The sequence below is a fragment of the Anastrepha obliqua genome, chromosome 4 (genome assembly GCF_027943255.1).
Source record: "Anastrepha obliqua isolate idAnaObli1 chromosome 4, idAnaObli1_1.0, whole genome shotgun sequence".
Classification (NCBI taxonomy): domain Eukaryota; kingdom Metazoa; phylum Arthropoda; class Insecta; order Diptera; family Tephritidae; genus Anastrepha; species Anastrepha obliqua.
The window spans coordinates 87,734,735-87,754,621 of NC_072895.1; the positions used below are offsets into that span (position 1 = coordinate 87,734,735).

General features: G+C 41.5%; 1 protein-coding gene across 2 annotated transcripts in view; it reads left to right on the plus strand.

The window, feature by feature from the left end:
• Positions 1-998: 998 nt before the first annotated feature.
• Positions 999-19,887, plus strand: part of LOC129244850 (protein jim lovell) — a 44,881-nt gene continuing 25,992 nt past the window's right edge. Inside the window, exons 1-2 of one of the 2 annotated variants that reach the window (XM_054882736.1) lie at positions 999-1,432; positions 9,698-12,384. In XM_054882736.1, the coding sequence (XP_054738711.1) occupies positions 10,005-12,384 (2,380 nt within the window). In that variant the 5' untranslated portion in view covers positions 999-1,432; positions 9,698-10,004. The remainder of the gene's footprint in view (positions 1,433-9,697; positions 12,385-19,887) is intronic. The other variant, XM_054882737.1, reaches the window with a different exon arrangement.

Below are 19,887 nucleotides of genomic sequence, written 5' to 3' on the forward strand. Positions count from 1 at the left end.
AAAATTTGTTTTGTCGCCTTCAAAATAGGCTTCATTCGAAGCAACAGCCAACGATTAGTCCAGTCATCAAACCACATTTTAAACGAAGAGAAGAAGAGATCTCCTTCAGCTGCTTGTATGTCTGTACCAGCCATAAAAAACAAATTCAAACATCGCCATATTTGCTGAAAAGTTGAAGTTAATGCATCTTTTGCATATGGTGAAAAGTGCGTAAGAAATTAGAAATCCCGACAATCCCGAAATTTCGGTACTTAAAAATATCGAACTCCCGACGTCACGGCTTCCCGCTATTGTTATCCCTAATATGCGTATAAGTGCATGCGTGAAGGACAGCGCTTAATTACTTTTCTACCTACAATTAAAATAGGACTAGCATTTACCGCTTCGACTTAAAGTTGGTTAGCAGCGCAAACACAAAGCCACACATGGTCATCGGTCGCAAAGATGCACTTAAAAATGTTCGAGCTATTGAAAAGAGACGTTCACATGACCTGTCACACGCTATGTGTGCATATCGACTACTGCTGCGAGAGCTAAAATTACTAGTGCCTTTTTGTACCTACAACGGAGCGACAGCGAGACAAGGAAAAAATAACAAAACCAAATGCATGAAATATTCAAACAATATAAATACTCAAAATATATGCATAGCACCGCCTACAATGCACTTGCGAACTCACATGCATACTCACGCACGCACACATTGATTATTTGACCTGTGTAATCAATGACAGGCAGGTAGCCGAAATTCCCCACTTCTGACTCATTTCCCCTTCGCACTCGCATTTTTTCCGCTCTTTGCTGCTCCTTCGGTATATCCGATCGCTCGTGTGCATCATATGTGTTTATATGTAGACACATACACATGTGATTGTTGCCATTCATCATATTTATTATGACTGCCCAAGCCTTAAGGATGCTACATGCGCTGTTCCATTGAAATAATTGTTTGTGTTTGTTTGCGGCCACCACTTGTCATAATTAGTCAGTCGCCAGTGCTACCGAGACCGCAGTACGCTTTACGATATGTTCGCTTAGTGCCAAACTAACTTCGAGTGTGTACATACACATGTGCCCCATGTGTGAAAATATTTCCGTGGATGCTTATTTATAAATATATGAGTAGATGATTTGTTTATTTCTCAGTGCCAAATGAATTGAAAGGATGTAATGGAATTTGTTTAAGAACAAACAATAAAAAATAGTAAAAAAAATGTGATATCGAAGGAATACATTTACAATAAATGGTGCAATAAAAATATTAAAATATAAATATAAAGTTTGTGAAGTGCGAATGGATTTGATGTGAACAATGAAGAAGTGCTATTAAGAGGACATCCATACTACGCAGCACAACATTTTTTGAAATCAACAGGAATTGTAACAGTGAAACTGCATTTTGGAAAATTAAATTGATTGGATGTCGAAAAGTGTGAGTGTTGTTGATAAAAATTTAAGTCGCATGTTTTATTATTAAAAAATTTATTGCAATAATTTCTACCTTGACAAATTACAATGCACCTGTTTTTAAAATATTAACAGGAGCGCGATTAATAATAAATAATAAGAAAGTATTAACTATTTTTGGCTATAATTTTTTTTTTTTTTCTACCGCAAAACCTATATAACTCAAGGCTTCACACTTTGTGCAAAATTCACAAAAATTTAACAAATAAAAACAAAAACCAATTTTAAAAATATAAATAAAATACTTTTCAATTCGGAGTATGCGATTTCATAGCCCATTCAATATTAAAATAATAAAAGCCTAAAAACTTTCGTTGATTTTGCCATCTTTTTTTTCGCTGAGGTGTTGAGCATTTCATTCTATGTAAAAGACTGCCAAGCATGCGCTTTATATTGAAGAAAAATCGAAATTCTGTTTATCGAGAGAGTTTGCACTCAAGTATTATACCGTTACTTTGAAAAATACTTGGCCATTTCATAGGCACGCATGCCAAAGTTTTCTCTTCTGCTTTCGCACGTAAGAACAAAAAGTGCGCTGCTGTATTAAACGGTTAGTTTTGCAATATAACCTCTGAAACGTATATTGAAATATGGAAAGTCGAGCCAAGAAGCACCGAGAAATACGGTAGCTCCTTAAAACTTAAAAAAAACTATTGTATTTAAAGCTCTGGAAAGTGAAAGGGTGGATAGTCAAGGAGGAAAGGAGAGAAGTAACAGAAGGAAAAATATAGGATAGAATAGAGAATATAACCTCTACCTTTGCAATTATTTACATATTTATTTTTTATTATGATTATATATTTTTTTATTATTTATATTTGTATAATCTATTTATTTTCATTTATTATTATTATATTTTATTTATTATTATTTTCTTTTATTTATTATTATTTTATTTCATTTATCATTATTTTATTTTATTTATTATTATTTTCTTTTATTTATTATTATTTTCTTTTAATTATTATTATTTTATTTTATTTTATTTATTATTATTTTATTTGATTTACTACTATTTTATTTTATTTATTATTTATTATATATATGTAATTAGTGCTTACACCCTGTGCTTGGTGTTTGCCGCGCTCCTTCTCATTTTTGTGGTGTTCGCCTTGATGTTTGCTCTTGATCGTACTCACGCACCAACCCATTCGGCTACAGCATCTGCTGTTCCTTGACAATGTGGAGGCTTAAAATAACACGCAAGTTTAGTTCCCTTTTTATTTTTATTGTTTTAAATCGCGCAGCACATAATTTAAAATGGAAATGAAAAAATTTAAACTTACGATTTATAAAGGCTTAAAAATCTACATTTCAGTCACAGTTCAAAAAAGAGAATCGCCGAAATCCGTTCTCATTGATTTGCAGACATTTTTTATAAAGAAAACATGGAATCAGTTGCAATGATTACACATAATAATTCAGAAAAATTCGTTTCCTCACTATAAAGAGGAGATAAAAAATTAAAAAAAAAACTGTATTTTCAAAAATAAATTTAAAAAATTACAGTAATTATTGGATATATGGGCTTCTACAGAATATTTTTTTTATTTTCCCCTATAAAGAGGATATAGAAAATTAAAAAAAAAAACGATATTTTCAGTAAATACCCAATCATTGTATCGCATAGTATTTATATGTTTAAATAATGTAATATAAAAATAATACAATATAAAAGTCAGTCATCACGAAACACTCGAAAAGCACCTCGATGGTACAGCCGGGCAACGCATAGATTACTCACTTGAATGCACTTTTGCAACGGTGGCGATTCTTTCAATTGTTAACTGTCACAAAATCTCTACTGTGACAAAACCTCTACTGTCACAATGTCTCAACAAAACAGACTTCGTATACTGCGGTTCGCGGGAAGGACCAAGGACAGTCTGTACAGGTGGTGGCTCTAAAGCAACAACAACAACATTTACATGTATTATGTTTTTGCACATGTCAGCACTTATTTTCAAATTTACACAAACAAAGCAACAATAAACAAGCAGGTCACTTTGACAATCAAGACACAAAATCGCAAAATCAGCTGCTCTGGTGTCATCACCTTAAATGAGTTGGCCTTGGGAGGCAAGAGACAGTAAACTCTGCTATAAGAAGAATGCATTGGTGCACGTACGACACTTAAGCCCAAAATACAACAATGCAGCGGCAAAGGCAGTGCCGGTTTTTGAAATCAGCTGTTATGCCCATTTCGGCGCTAACCGAAGCAGCGCCACCAGTTGTCAGCTGCCACTGTTGTATTGTGGGAACAACAGCTGACTTCGAAAAACTGCTACCGCCGCTGCGTTATTCTATTTTGGGTTTTATAATATCCTTTTAGTGAAAAACCAAACTACCCAGTAAACTTTCGAGTTTCTGAACTAATAACCGGTGGCAGAATTTATACCAGCACGAGATTGACCAGAATTGGGGACGTAAAACAAATATTCTTCTGTTACTATAAATAAGGGCGCTCCAAACGTTGAGGATGCTCAAAATGGGGAGTAGATGAATACAAATATTGCGAATTAAATGTTTTTATCTGTCCATTGTGAGGTAGTTTGTCAACGGGTACAACGCCGATGCAGGTGCATCAGTGGGTTAACTGGGTTATCTGTTATTATGCTGCATCAGCCTCTATAGTAATTCCTTGAATGGTATAATGCTGCTGTAGATTATGGCAATTGACATTCCTTAGGGCACCGTCTCGTTAAAAATACCAGTTGCTAGCATTGTAAAGTATGAAAGGCAAACTACTTGAGCTGCAAAATCAGACATGAGGCAGTTCATAACCAATGCATTTGACAGTGGTGACGCTACAACAAAAACAACCGTGGTAATGGTATTTGACACATTATTGTAAAAAAGCAGACACGTGGGATCGAAGTCCATGCCCTCTCTGTTTTCCAAAGACCCCTTTGCACGCACTGCCAGAAAGTTGTCAGTGCTTTGGATGTACATATTTGTTTCAACGTGTGATTTCTAGAGGAGCTTTTTATCGAGGATTACTCCAAGATTGTGACTTCTTTTAGCTTAATACATGTATATAAAAACTGCAATGTGGTGCAAAATCAATCATCCAATTTTTTTTTAATAATTTTTTATTAATAAAAAAATTATTTTAAATAATGGACAACTGTATTTTGACCTTTACGGGCTCCTTTTGTATACTGCAGATGTCTAGTTCACAAGTGTCAAATATGATTGACGTACGACGGTTAATTAATTTTGCGCCACCTTGTACATATATCAAATACGTATGTATATGCAGATAGAGCAGAAAAGCGAAATAAGCCAGTAATAGCAGAAGGAAGAAATACTACCATATTTGCATCCATTTAACTTAAAGCGCTCCCTAATTACACATTGTTGCAGCCAAGCGTAAGGATGTGGTAGAACTACTTCAATGCGGTTTTCCAAAAAAAAAAACTGAAAAAAAAAATTAAATAAAAATAATGATTGCAAAATAAATGACTGCACACACATGCAACCTCACATGCGTGTCGCGCAAGGACTCCAAAGGTGCAGAATCTGCACTACTTAAAACGCATTCTTTCTCTTAGCAGCGTTTTTTTTTTGTGTTTTTTTGAAAAGTTCCTCCTACATACCTATTAACTTGCATTTCCTTGTTTGTTTTGACTACCAATTTACCTCTTTTAACTACTTTTTTACACTTTCCTCATTTCACTGGCTTTGCGGCTGGGTCACAGCTGACTTATACGCGACTCTCGCACTGCACCGACGCCAGCAAGGAAGAATTTTGCACGTAGTTTATTTTTTAGTTTCTTTCCCACTGCCGCTTTTTCAAGTGGGCAAATAAAAATGTTTACCGCGACTTGGCAAAAACATTACTTTGTACCAAGCAAACCACTTTTTACATTTTATTTTACATTTTCTTAAACTTTTTTTCTTATTTCTTCACCATTTTTTGCCACCATATTTTCCCACCCATTCTTCGACTGCGTAAGAAGATGTGAGTAAATGAGAATTTGAATTTAAAGCAACATTCAGTTTGCTCATCAACTGTATGAAACTTTTTTAATTTCAATCATATCCCTGCATATCCTGCTGCTCGACGGTGAACGCACCGAAGGTAGCGACGCGCAACAACAACAACAACGCGTACAGGGATCCATATCACGACGGTGACGTAGCACGCAGCTACGTACTGTCTTCTTTGCTAATGGGGGAGTGTGGAGACAGACGCAACATTGGCTTGAAATAAGTCATACACGCATGCATAGACACGTTGATTCTAATTAATTCATACATACGTAATAGTTACATAAAACAAGAAGGAGAAGAGGCAAAACAAAAAAATACTCTCAGCTATGCATACAAGTAGCAGCAAATGTATTTTTTAACAGAGTAAAATCTCAAACCTAAAACTTAAGAAAAACTCCGCATCAGTCGTGTCGTGTATGGAGAAAAAAGTCAAGAAAGCCAAATAAAGCGCATACATCAGCTATTATCACACATTAAATGTGTGTACATGTGTTCACTACTACATATATGTATATGTGTGCGTGTGTGTGTTTTTTCCTACATACTTACATCCCCACTCATTTAAAAATGCGGCAAACGAAAAAACTGCGCAACTCGATGAGACACAGTGTGCTTAGCCAAATATCCTGAAGGATATGCACAGCGGCACGTAGCTGAGATTGCAACTTTTGTATACTCGTACTCGCATGATGTTATTCTTATTTTTCATTGAGCGCTACAATGGAAACAGCCGCTTATTATATTATATTAAAAATAATTTCAAAAATGCTACTCCAGTAAGAAAGAACCTGTAAATCTAAGCTGAACTATGTCGGTAGAGATAATAGCCTGATGCTAACATGGGTCCCAGGACACGTGGGTATCGCGGGTAACAAGACCTCTGACTCTTTTTAGTTAGCGTTGGCTCTGAGACCAATTTCTTTAGGCGGGAACTCGATCTTCCACTCCCTTTTGCAGCCATCAAAGCACGGGTAGCAACCGGAATACTTCAACCCACAACCGAGCTAGGCAGGCTGAGAGAGACTGCAGATGGACAAAACTGATGTTATCTGTCATGTCCGACCGACTGTCGCAGATTTTTCTATCACTAAGCAGAAGGGACTATTGTCGGCAATTGGTTGGACTGATGCCGGGCTACTTTTTATGAGCGAAGGATTTGGAAAAGGTAGGCATCTCAGACAGTGCACTCTGCCCAGCATGTGGAGAGGAGGATGAGACGGCGGACCACTTTCTGTGCGTCTGCTCGGCCTTCGCTCGAATGAGGCTTGAGGTCTTTGGCACTGATGTATTAGGTAGCGACCACTTTAGCTTCTTGGCTAGGTTTACTTAGATTTCTTCGGAGATTGGGTAGAAACTTAAAAAAGGAACCCGAGTGCAGTACAATGGACTTAATGTTGTCTAGGTGCTGTACTTGCTAGTTACCCCGACAAAAAATAAAAATAAAAATATATTCAATAAGTGAAACTTAACAAATTAGAAGTGTACTTTAACTTGCTCTTCGGGCAGGGGAATAAAAGTGAACTGTATAAGTAGATAAGTATGAATATTTTTTTATTGTTTATAGATTTTTCACTACTTACACAGACGCTTAGATGTCTCATGTTTGCTATAGCGATGATCTAGTTCATCACTCAAGTATCTGCGCAGTAGAGGTAGACGTTTAACGGTTGTTGATCTTGTCGTAGCTGTTCGCTTGACCCTGCAGTGCGGTGTAATCACCTATCGCCATCTTAACTCATCTAACTGTAGGCCCGGGAAGCATGCTGTTTCGAAAGGTTGGGTCCAGATAGAGATGCGTGTGAATGGGGTTAAGAAGGCATCAAAATGCCTTCGCCCTTACACCGTCCGTCGTATGGTGGGGCCACCAAAACAATCCCTCCTCTTCTTCTGGGAAGACACCCCTCCCGGGACTACTTTCTGCATTACTTCGGAAGGGCGCAAAACGGTATACATAAAGAACCAATTCTATTCACCCACGTCTGGGTCGACCATATTTGTAGCCAGCTTTCATGACAAGCCAAAGTCTTCTTGTGTCTCTATCTGTGCGACTTCCCTTTGTTGCACTGTGTCGAAGTCTGTCTTTTTTTACTGTAGTACGTTCTCGATGATATCTGTTTACAGCCTTCCAGCTTTCTTCGCGTTCGCGTATTTCGCTGATTAATATTGCTCGACGCGATGTCGCTAATCTGCTTTTTCACAGCATATCTTTCCGCGAACTAAAAAACGTGTGCTCAGCGTCATCACTCGGCGCTTCGCAGTATATGCACTTGGGACTGCTTACTTTGCTCATGCGGTATACGTATCTCTGGAAGTATCCCCGAAGTTCCTTTGGACCCATTTGCCTTTTGATGGAATAAGTTCCGCCGTCCATCTGCCACTCGCTTCAGTATTCCATCGGCTTTGCCACCGCAGTATGGTTTCGCATCTCCGTTCTGAGGCGCTAGTGATGACGTGTTTCTTCTTGGAGTCCCACGCATCCATTCGTTCCTTGCCCATGAGGTCGACGGGTATCTCCCCGCTGCTCGCAAAGATTGCAGCGCCAGAGGCAGTGCGATAGGCTGAGCCAAATCTGAGTGCCGCTGTTCGTTGCACAGCCTTCAGTACAGGTGGTTAGTGTCGTGCGGTGTGCCTTCACATGCCGGATATATATTGAATATGTCGGAGTCGATTCTGAATAGATATGAGTTTATCCTACTACAATATCCAGACCGTAATTGAGCCAAAGTTATGCGGGCCACACGAGACAACTGAAGCTCTTCGCCTGCAACGGGTAGTGGATGTACTACAGTAACGGCATTCGGGGGTCGAGAGTTTAACAAGATGGAGAGAGTGTCCTTCTACAAACTGTCCGTCCAGTAGTTGCATTGTGTTTGGTTCTAAATCTCGTGAGTGTAGTCGAAAAGAGACTCCCGACTCGTCTGGGAAGTGACTCAGACTCTAGGAAATGTCTGCAGCGGTGATTCCTACGGTAGCACTCAAGCAAAAATTGCTTGGTTAGGGCTAGTGTCACTTGAACCAGTGTCTGAAAAACTTCAAAAACAACTGGAAAGACTGATGGAGGTATGATAAGGTGCTCTTTATTGGGTGCAACGCCGGGCTCCTCCTCCAACTTATGTTGTGTCTTTTGATATGTTGATGGTTTTCCACAAATGTAAGGACCTACAGTTCAGTTTTAAGCGGACTCCGAACGGCAGATAGTTTTTTATATATAATAAAATACCCTTGAAAATTTGCCATTGTCTGTCGAGGAGTGTCCGCTATTAGAAACAACTTCTTCTATCATTTGATGTTTCTTGTCTAATGCATCGAATCCTGGCACTGCCGAATAATACTCACGCACCAGCCCATTCGACTACGGCGGCCCTATAATTCCTCGGATACAAAGCTGGAAATCTCCATGCATGAAACACCAAAATGATAGAAAATAGTTTTCTAATGCCAGTCGCCCCTCGGCGTCCATGGCAAACTTACGACTGAATTCCTGCCATCAAAGATGCACCTCATAAAAAACACTTGCCATTCGCAGTCTTTTTAAAACATCAAGACGCCCACCGCAAATAGGAGGAGAAGCTCGGCCAAACACCCAACGAAAGGGTTTATAAATCGCCTACCTTCAACTTGAGCAGAAATCGTACAGAATTGACAGTCGTGACCTATAGGAAAACTCTATGGCTGCTGTAAATCTTCTGGTGGCCAGTCTATCACTGGTCCATTTACATCAACTGTGGACTCTGTTCTGCAGTAGTTAGGCCAAGAAGTCGTAGGATTTTTCAAAGGGAATTTTCATAAGAGTGTTTGCCAGCAACGTAGGTGAATTTCACAGTCGATAATGCCGTACAAAATTTGCTCACCTGCCGGTTTTGGTGGTATTTTTAAAGGAAGAATGCTGCGAATTTTCGGCAGTGACAGCAAAACGAAGACATTAAAATGATATATGCTGAAACTCATTAACATATTATCACACATAGCATATGTCATGAATACTTTAAGACGTGTAGAAGGCGCTCACGCATACACACACATACTAATACGTACATATGTGTTTTTCACGCCGCGTATCCTTAGGCATTTGCCGCATTGTATTGTGGATTGTTGTGTGGAGCATGGGAAGGTGTACCCAAAAAATTCTTAAATAAAAAACAAACATACTTGCACGCTACATTTCGCGTGCTTTATTAAAAAAAAAGAAAAAAAATCCAGCTCATGTTTATCTTTTGTCTTTATCTCATTGCAGACACAGCGACTGATTCAAATTCAAATTTAGTCGACGCGGTGCTTAGTAGACAAGACAGCAGAAATAGCAATAGAAAGTCAGCTACAGAGTAAACAGAGACAGCGCAAATAAAACACAAACAACAACATCCACACCAGTACCAGTACTGGCAATCACAGCTAAGAGGCTCATTAGATTTTGTTCGAGTTGTGTGGCAGTTACGTGTGGGTGTGCCACGTGACATACCCATAACCACTACTTCGCCCCATTCACCAGTCGTCAACGTTAGCGAATTTCACGTGTCAAAAAGCATTGATTTTCTACCTGAATGCTAATGGAACCGGTGCACGTTGTTAAGAGACGCAAACTGTCGTTGTCACAGTCGCATAGCACAGCGTCGATCACAACGACAACTTCTATGGACAGCGTCACAGTTGCCACTACAACACCGCCGAATACACCGCCCACACCACCACTCAATATGATGATGACCACCGCGCGCAGTCACCATAATAACACAAGCAGCAACAGCAGTAGCATCAATGGACGTACTATGGAAAACACGACTTGTACGCTGATTGCCGCCAGCTCAGCGCCCACGCTCACGACTACCACAATGGCCAGCTCATTGTTGAGTACCGCTCAGCACACACCTTCATCGAGTAGCGCTACAACAGCAGCAGCAGCTGTTGCTGCCGCGGCCGCCGCTGCAGTGGCTGCTGTGGCAGCTGCAGGCGCCAATTCCGCAACGCCCGCCATCGCCGTCACCAATAACGTCGTACCAGATCACTATAGCCTTCGTTGGAATAATCATCAGAATCATATATTGCGCGCCTTTGACGCACTGCTACAGACCAAAACATTGGTGGACGTGACGCTGGTGTGCGCCGAAACTAGTTTACATGCACACAAAATGGTGCTATCTGCGTGTTCACCGTTCTTTCAGCGCGTGTTTGCGGAGACGCCGTGCAAGCATCCCGTTATCGTGTTGAAGGACTTTCAGGGCTGGGTGGTGCAGGCGATCGTAGATTTTATGTATCGTGGTGAGATCAGCGTGCCACAAGAACGGCTGCAGACGCTCATACAGGCGGGAGAGTCATTGCAGGTGCGCGGTTTGGTTGAGAGCTCGGTGCCAGAGCATACACCGACGCCAGCCGCATCACCTGATGACTTTGGCATGATCGATACGTCGCTAATGTCACCTGAGCTGGGGCGTTGTTCAAGTTTCGATGAGGAAACTCCATCAATGGTCACCGCTGGCTCTAAGGTGATACTGCCATCGAGGCTCTTTGGCTCGTCAGCGCGCCGCGAACGTGAACGCAAACGTAAGCGCGAGCGTACATTCGAGCATGACTTCGAACGGGAAATAGAAAGCGATCAAGATTTGCCGCTTGATACGACCTTCAATTCAGATATCTGTACTTCACCTATGCCCAGACGTAAGCAAGCGCGCCCTAGACGTCGCTCGGGCGATCTACCACTCGATATGGCGAGCAAACCAGCCACGCCTGCGCCTATAGAAGAGCCATCACAAACACAACCCCTGCCTTTGACGCTAGATGAGCAATTAGAGAAAACGCATGCGGAGCGCTTAGAAGCTTTGAAGACTGTGATCAAAAGTGAGATAGCCGAGTCGATGGACGAGGATGAGGGTACTCGTCGCGACGATAGCGGCAACGGTAATGACAACCACGATAACAATGAATCACATGAAAAAAATGGAAATGCATACCAATCGAGTGAAGAACAGCACAACAGTTCACGCTTGGATGGAACACTTTCACCAGAAGCACTCAATGCGCAACACTCAATGGACATAGAAGATGAGGAGCCAGAAGACGATATTGAAAACGAAAATGAACACGAAGATGAGAATGAGAATGAACCAATACCCGAAGCCGAAGATATTGAAGAGCTTATTAACGCCACCAATGAGTTACGTCGCAAATCGATGTCCAACCTTTCGGAGGGACCGGAGGATCTCTGCACAACGAAAAAAGATCAAAATTCTATGAGTGGCAGCCACTCGAATAACGACACTGATGGTAATTCTGCGAATAATAACAATAACAGCAACAAAGTCAATAATAACAATCGCATTGTATTATCGCTGAAAGACATACGACAACTGAATAAGCCATCCTCTTCATCCACACCCAACTCATCGAATAACATGCACCCTTTTGCGACGGCCAGCCTGCGCGATCTACGGATCGATCGTGCCGTAAGCGCAGCAGCAGAGAATCAGTGCAAAATGGATGCACTAGAGGCGCAAATGCATGCAGCCGCGGCAGCCGCAGCGGCAGCTGCAGCAAATGGCGAAAATCCGTTTCAACACATGGAACATCAGATGGATCTATCAATAGCGGCCGCCGCAGCAGCCGCCGCTGTCTCACATCAACAGTCACGCGAACGTGATCAGGCAATGCAACGAGAACAACGAGAATTTCAAGAGCAACATAACGCCTATGCGAATAGTATACTTGGGCAAATGGGTATGCCGGGTATGCCGCCCTTCGGACCGCCAGGTGGGCCCATACCGCACGAACGTCTAGAAGAAAGTATGAATCGATTGAGTAAAGAGTTTACGCCGACCTCACCGATGAGTCTACCCACCCATTTCAATCCACCTGATGGACAACCGCATCCACGATCACCGCTACCATTTCCGGGTATGTCCTCAGCACTGGCGCTCACGCCACCACACAGTGAGTGCTTACATGTAGTTTTAGAAAAATAGTATGAAATATCAAATGAGTTACATATATAAGTGCGTACATATGAAATTGAAGTCGAAGTCAAGTTCATCTTTATCTATCATAAACTTCCATGTCGCAGACCATTTTGAGCGAGCTCACTTTCAGCTTCATTTGTTTGAGGAAAACTGTGGAATGACAGTCCTTGGCTGGATACAAATTCGGATCGTACCGACTGTTGTGATAGCTCGTAAAGTTTCTTACCACATACCAAATCCCATCGCTATACGTATTTGAAAAAATTATTTAGTATTAGGAAAGTCAACAAAAAGATAATTTCGATGTTCAGAATATAAATAACAACAACAAATAACACATCCTTACCAGGAAATATTTTTTCATCGATCCTACTGTAAGCTGATAAATATTCATCTAGATCAGATCCATCAGATCAAAGCGTCCATTCATTCCCTCAGAACCCGTGAAGGTCAAACTAATCATAGAATTGACGTTCGGATTGAGGTCTTGGCGAACTAAATTAACAATATTTTGGCTAATGATTAAGTCCACCAGGTTTTACCAGGTCATAACTCACTTTTAGCGAATATCCGCAGGAATTTCAATCGCAGCAAATCATTTTGATTATCTTTATATTACTTTTTTAATAAATGAAGAAATATTAACCAAAATTTCATTATTGATGAAGAAATTCCTGTTGGTTTCTGGTCATAAGACCCTCGGTATATATAGACCAATAAGATTTTTTCGAACCTCCTCCAAATCGGATCTTCAATGATGCCAATGGTGGTCATATGTAGACCTCATGGATTGTCGACCATCAACCGAACGTCTTTGCTTCCAAGTTTTAGAAGAAAGTTCGACAGTTTTCTGTTCGGGCTTGTCACAAAACACTTTGCAGTTCTGCAACGTTCCAGAGCGGACCATCGCACTTTATGTAAATTCCATGCATAATCGCTGATCTACTTTATGATTCTTGCAGAACTGATTCCGTTTATGGGCTCTGGTCCCTGTGGAGTAACCGCTGATCCGCAGTTGGCCAATTCATTGGCAGTTTCATTGCCTTGAACATCACAATGTCCTGGGGCCCATATAAGTACAAGGTTGTTCTGTCTTGGAACGGAACTAAGCTTATTCTTACATTCTTGAACAGTCGTTGAGGTTTGCTTTGCGTTCACCAGAGAAGGCTAGTCCTTCTCCATTTGAGCTTTCCAACGCTCTTTGCGTCTTCCTCTTTCTCTGCTACCATCAGCTGATACCGCATCGAATATTTTCAGAACTGGAGCGTATGTATACCTTTGGATGGCATGACCTTACTAGCGGAGCCGCTGAATTTTTATTCGCTGTACTATGTATATGCCGTCGTAAAGCTCATACAGCTCATTGTTCCATAGTCTGCGATACTCATCGTTGCCAACGTGCAAAAGTCCAAAAATCTGGCGCAGAATCTTTCTCTGAAACACTCCAAGCGTCGCTTCATTGGATGTTGCCATCGTCCACGCTTCTGCGCCATACGTTACAATGGGCATGATGAGAGTCTTGTAGAGTGTTAGTTTTGTTCGTGGAGAGAGAACTTTACTACTCAATTGCCTTCTTAGTTCAAAGCCTGACTGTTACTATAGGCTATATCACATCTATATTTTCCATTCTGCTACACTCAGAACGGCAAAAATTTCCGTTAGGAAAATAGTTGCCATTCCTCTCATAGCATAATGATATTTATTACTATCGTTTAAGTTCCATCCGGCTTCAGAACCTATTTCATTCGGTAAGAAAATATCCGTCAAACCTCTTTAAATGCGCTCTGGATTACTCCATTTCTCACGCTATGAAAATTTGACATAAAATTTCCTTCGAAATGAAACTATGGGTCTAAGGTCGTCTTTAGGTGCCAAAAATAGTGGGTACAGGTTTCTCTGTATCCCGAAGTTCCATCTTCCTACCAGAAACCATATTTATGGAGTCTACGCATTTCTTCTATTGTTTTTTGTAGTATCCAAGGCAAGCACATCAAGCAAAGCATTTAGGGCACCACCGGAGGTTGTACTCATGTCAACCGTAATGCATAAACATAGACTTCTTTGCAGCCTGTATAGTTCCCGAAGTGTGAACTTAACCATAGTCCGTCGCCACACCACAGAGGCATAAGTGATGATTGATCTGATAAGTGCTGTGTATATCCACCAGACCACAGTTGGTTTAAGGCCCCAAGTTTTGCTAAAGGCTCGCGATTCACTTTCAGCGAAACACGTGTCTCCCAACTCAGTTTCTTATCCAAGTCTCGGAGATACTGAGTGCCACACCTTCGAGTATTGGAAGGCTATGTCCATCCAATTTCCGTTTTCTCTTCAACAAGTCTAAGATAGTTTTGTGCGCATTGGACGAAAAGGCCTTATCTCGTGCACCAGTCGTCGATTTTATCCAGAATTCTCTGCACTTTCATGCAAAGCCTTCTTAGGGATTTATCCGATGTTAGCGCATAGACATGTCACACGCCACATATGCTTGAACATGGAATCTGAATTTCTGCATCTCCATTCGTAGAGAGTCTACGACGATGCACCACAACAGCGAAGAAAAGACTCTACCTTGGGAACATCCTTGCTTGGCCCTACCGGTAATTAGTTCTACTCTCACCACAGGCTAGCAGCCTCTCATAGAGCAAGGAATGTATCCACTTTTCAATGATTTAATTAATTCCGTGTCGCTTGGCAGAAGAACAAATTGAATCCAAAGTTGCATTATCAAAAAGCCCCTCAATGTCCACGAATACGCCCACTGTGTACTCGTCAGCTTCCAGCCTGGCTTCAATCTTGCTAACACTGTACTGTATACCGCAGCTGTCTAGTCCACAAGTGTCCAGTATGATTGACATACGACGCCATTTCCAAAAACTACAAATATTCCGATAGATTGATTAATTTTGCGCCACCTTATGCAAATCTTATAAAGAAACTTTTTCTTTCTGTTTGATTAAATTATAATTTCTCCTACATTTCCAACACTTTGTGAACATTGAAGTGTTCATAATTGCCAATAATTCGATTTGAGCTCTTTCATTTTCCACACGCACACACACAAATACACGCACATGAATGCACGCCGCAAAGCTCATTATAAATATTGCACTTTCATAAACTTATTGCCACAATAGAAGGAGCTAAAAAGAAAATAAAATTAATGTCCTTTTATGCCCTAAGGCGCTATGGCAATATAATGCATGCAACATGTGGCAATCATCAAAGAAAATTATGTCAAAGAGCAAAAACATAAAACCCGCTTCAGCTGGAAAGCAGCTATTAAAAGTCACTTCAGTGTTACGACTCCAGCGACCACTCACACCCCTACATATCGTCCTGTCTTCCTGTATGCATGCATGCATTCACATCACCGCACACAGGACACATACATACATACACACATACATACATGCAACCTTACATAGCGCCAAAGTTGACAGAAAGTGTGTTAAGCACTCAAATGCAAACGTAAATGTCAAATGTACCGTCAAAGCAAATATGTTGCAGCAACCGCCTTAAACAAAAACAAAAAAACAAACAACAACGCAGTTGAAGAAGATTTGCTACAGTGCCTATTTGCGCTGTGATTGACTCCTAGCGCGAGGGGAGTAGTTAGCATGGAAGTACCGTAGGTGGCAGTCACAGAGGGTGCCGTGTTGTCCATGCAACAGGATGATGGAAATTTTTTCTTGCTCAAATGTTCGGTGCAGTAGCACAGCGAGTGGCTAAAGAAGAGGATAAGTGAGTGTTTCAATGCAGGTTATGCATAAGTTATGTATTGGAGGAGAAAATGTGGCAGGCACCGCAACCAGTTGGAATGCGCTCAACCGAAAGGAAGCAGGATGTCAACGCCAGTGGTGTGTGGATGCATCGAGCGCACATCGGCGAATTTGATTATTAAGGATTTCCGCTTGTTTTCACACAGTTGATGTGTATTTTTTTAAAACTTTTCCTTCTTATTGCACTTCTTCAAGGATCAACATTTATATGACTTGTTGCATATGAAGTTCTTTGTTTATGTCAATCGACTTTAGAGACTCTTTTTCTCACGAATGAAGTGAAGTACGAGTAGGCACTGCAGCAAAGCCTTTTTTAAAGGGTGAAAGATGCCTCACTGCTATGGATTTTTTCTCAAAAGTGATGCTAATTTTTAATGCTATTTTATAACGGATTCGTGTACAATAATTGCACTTGGTTGTTGTTTTATAGCAGAAGGGTTTTCCCTGCGAAGGGAAGTCGTAGTATATCTCTCCTCATCTATTTCATCTTAGTAGCCCCAGTATGCAGCCCGTTTCGCCCCAAGGTGGTACTGGAGGGAAAGGAGCGCTAGATGAGTGGATTTAGGTGGGCATGTTAAGATGTGGTTAGTGTCATAGTAGTATACCCTGCTATAATTTCCAGCTCATAATTGTGCCAGAATAACGTGAGCCCCCCAAGGCGGCTAAAAAAGATGGCTCCTGATTGGACTCCAAACCATGCGTAACACTGTTTGTTTACCAGGCTCGAGAAATCCAGCTGGTTCGTCGGGATCGTACCAGGGGCATGAATTAGTGTGAGGAGGCAAATGAAGAAATGCTTAGTGCCATGGGAGGTTCCTTCAATATACTTATATATTGAGTATGGCCGCGTCAATTCCGTACAGGTAGAAATTAGCCATAATTTTGTGTAATTTTGCTAACGTAACGTAGAGCATCCGATGAGGCGTCCCTTGGAGTGTTTGAGAGAAATATTCTACGGCAGATTTTTGGGCCTTTGCATGTTTGTAACGGCGAATATAGCAGGCTATGGAACGAAGAGCTGTATGAGCTTTACGACGGTATGGACATAGCGCAGCGAATAATTTACAGCGACTGCCAAGTAGCTACGTTGGCTAGGTCATGTCGTCTGAATGGATACAAAAGCTCCGGCTCTGAAAGTATTCGATGCGGTACCAGCTGGTGGTAGTAGAGGAAGAGTAAGGCCTCCTCAGCGTTGGAAAGATTAGGTGGAGAAGGATTTGAATTCACTTTGTGTTTCCAATTGGCGCCGATTAGTACGAGAAAGAAACGGCTGGCACGCTTTGCTAAACTCGGCCATAGTCGCTTAAGCGATTATTGCGCCAATCAAGAAAAAGAAGAAGAACATACTGCACACGAGGTACCTGAGGTTATTTGGCTGCGAGAGATGATAATTTCTCTTCGAATACGTCACTTAGGCCAGTATGGCCTTGTACGCCTGTAAATCTATGTTCGGCAAAAAATGGAGTCTCAAGTCACGTGTCGTACCTTGGATGTGCAACTTAGTGATTCTACCCATTTTTACATATGGTTGCCTAGTTTGGTGGGCAGCTCTTCCGAACTAGAGAGAGTGCAGGGAACTGCATGTATGGGCATCACTGGTGCTTGTAGAACATCTCCCACTGCTGCCTTCAACGACATTCTGCACTTACTTCCTGTGGATCTGCAAGTTAAATCCATTGCTACTCAGAGCGCTGTTAGGTTGACGAAGATTGGCCTCTGGACGCAACTTCCTGTAGGACATAGTAGCATCTTGAAGAATATCTCCCCTTCCTTTTCTGTACTTCGCACTGATCTTTCCATCCGCAAACTGGGTTTTGAGGGTTGTGCTAGGGCTGAAACGTCTCGAACATGCAGGACACATTTCCCTTATCTGGGTTCCTGGGCACAGGAATATAGAGAGAAATGAAATTGCCGACGAGCTTGTCAAGGAGGAGTCGACAGAACCGGTTTCAGTTGCCCCCTTCTCAGACATTGGCGTCCCCTTGAGCGTTGTTAAAGTGAAACTACACAATTTCTTTCTAAAAAACTCGCAAGACACATGGAGGTCTGTGTCATCGTGTGCTATTTCGAAAACACTATGGCCTGAATACAATATAAACAGAACTCTTTAGGTGATGGGAATCAACCGGCACTCAATTCCCAAACTCAATACGGTGTTCACTGGTCATAGGGTGATCGGTACCCATGCGGAGAAGCTGTGGGGATCCTGCAGAGAAAGAGACTGCAAATGCACTTTCTCTAAAAATGTCCGGATCTGGCGGGTAGGCGCTTGGGATTCCTTTGCGTGCCCTTTGGGGATGGCTTCTCTACTCCACTACATCAACAGCACAGGAAGGCTGTAGACGGTTTTCTCTTCCCTAAATTTTTTTTCGCAGGTAGTGGTCCACATTATGGTATCAGAACGGCACGTAAGTAAGAAAGGCTTCTGATATATCTGGAATGCGAATTGGCTTTTGGCAAGTATCTGTCTAGTGTAGTCCCTACGGTAGTCTCTCAGCAGGGCATTCACTTTCATTATCTGGTTGTTCGTGTCACTGCTTAAATTATATACTGGGGATATCAGAAGATATGCAGTTGCCGTTCGTAGTGCTGTGATCTGCCAAGTATTCAGCTTCATCAACTGCCTCTACAACAGCTCTCGATAAACAAACGGGTCCATTCCCATAGCAGCCAGTCCTAAGTATCGGATTGGCTCAGTTTTTCCCTAACGGGTTGAATCTAACCACGCAGGTACCGCATGTGTAGATGCGGACGGCGGATAACCTTGTATTTACCTCCCCAGCAATGCTTGGTTTGAAAAACCTTTTCGCAGTTCTTTAATCTTGTGCCTCATCGACCGTGGATTTAGTAGGGAAAGCGTAAAACTTCTGGCAATGAAGCAGCGAAAACGATCTGAAACAGTTACAAGAGCTACGCTTATAAGGTTTATAATGTTACAATAACAACAACAACATCGGAGAATTAATAAGTTGCTTTTCAGCTCAAGTCTTCAATGATTTTTCTGTACGCTAATATTGAACAATCGTCAGCGTATGAGACCAATGAAACTCTTGCTGAGCTGGGCTAGCTTCGAGATTGAGTAGTATAAAAATTGTGAGCAAAGTACCCCACCCTGTGTGATACCCTTTGGTCTTTTCTGTATGGCCGTATAGCTTTGAAAAACTACCAATACTGGGGGACCGCATAGATAAATAGATAATTCACAGTTCACAAAGAGTTCTCTCGGCATCTGTTATTAGCTTACTAAAGTTTCATATTTGCTATTGCACCTTAGCGGATTGAGTTTGCGCATGGTTCCGAAGCTCGCTCTGAGGATGAATTATGAAAGGGTTTTTTTCTAATAGCGGCTGGCCTTCATCAGGCAAAGGCAAACCCTTGAGTGTATTTCTGGCACGAAAAAGCTGCTCATAAAAACCATCTGACGTTCAGAGGTGGCATTAAGCTGAAGGTGCTTCCATTCGTGGAAAAACATCAAGATAAGCACCGCGAATCGGAGGAGACCCGCGGCCAAACACCCAACGAAAGGGTGTAAGCGCCAATTTTTGAACGGATACATTCAGGCCAGAAAATAAAAGAGAGTTTTTTCTAAAGAACTAGTATTGGAATTAGCGTCTATTGTAGCTTCTACTAGGCCCAAGCCTTAGCCAAAAAGGAGGTAGCTGTGTACCTTAACAAAAACTACGATGAATATCTTCTCG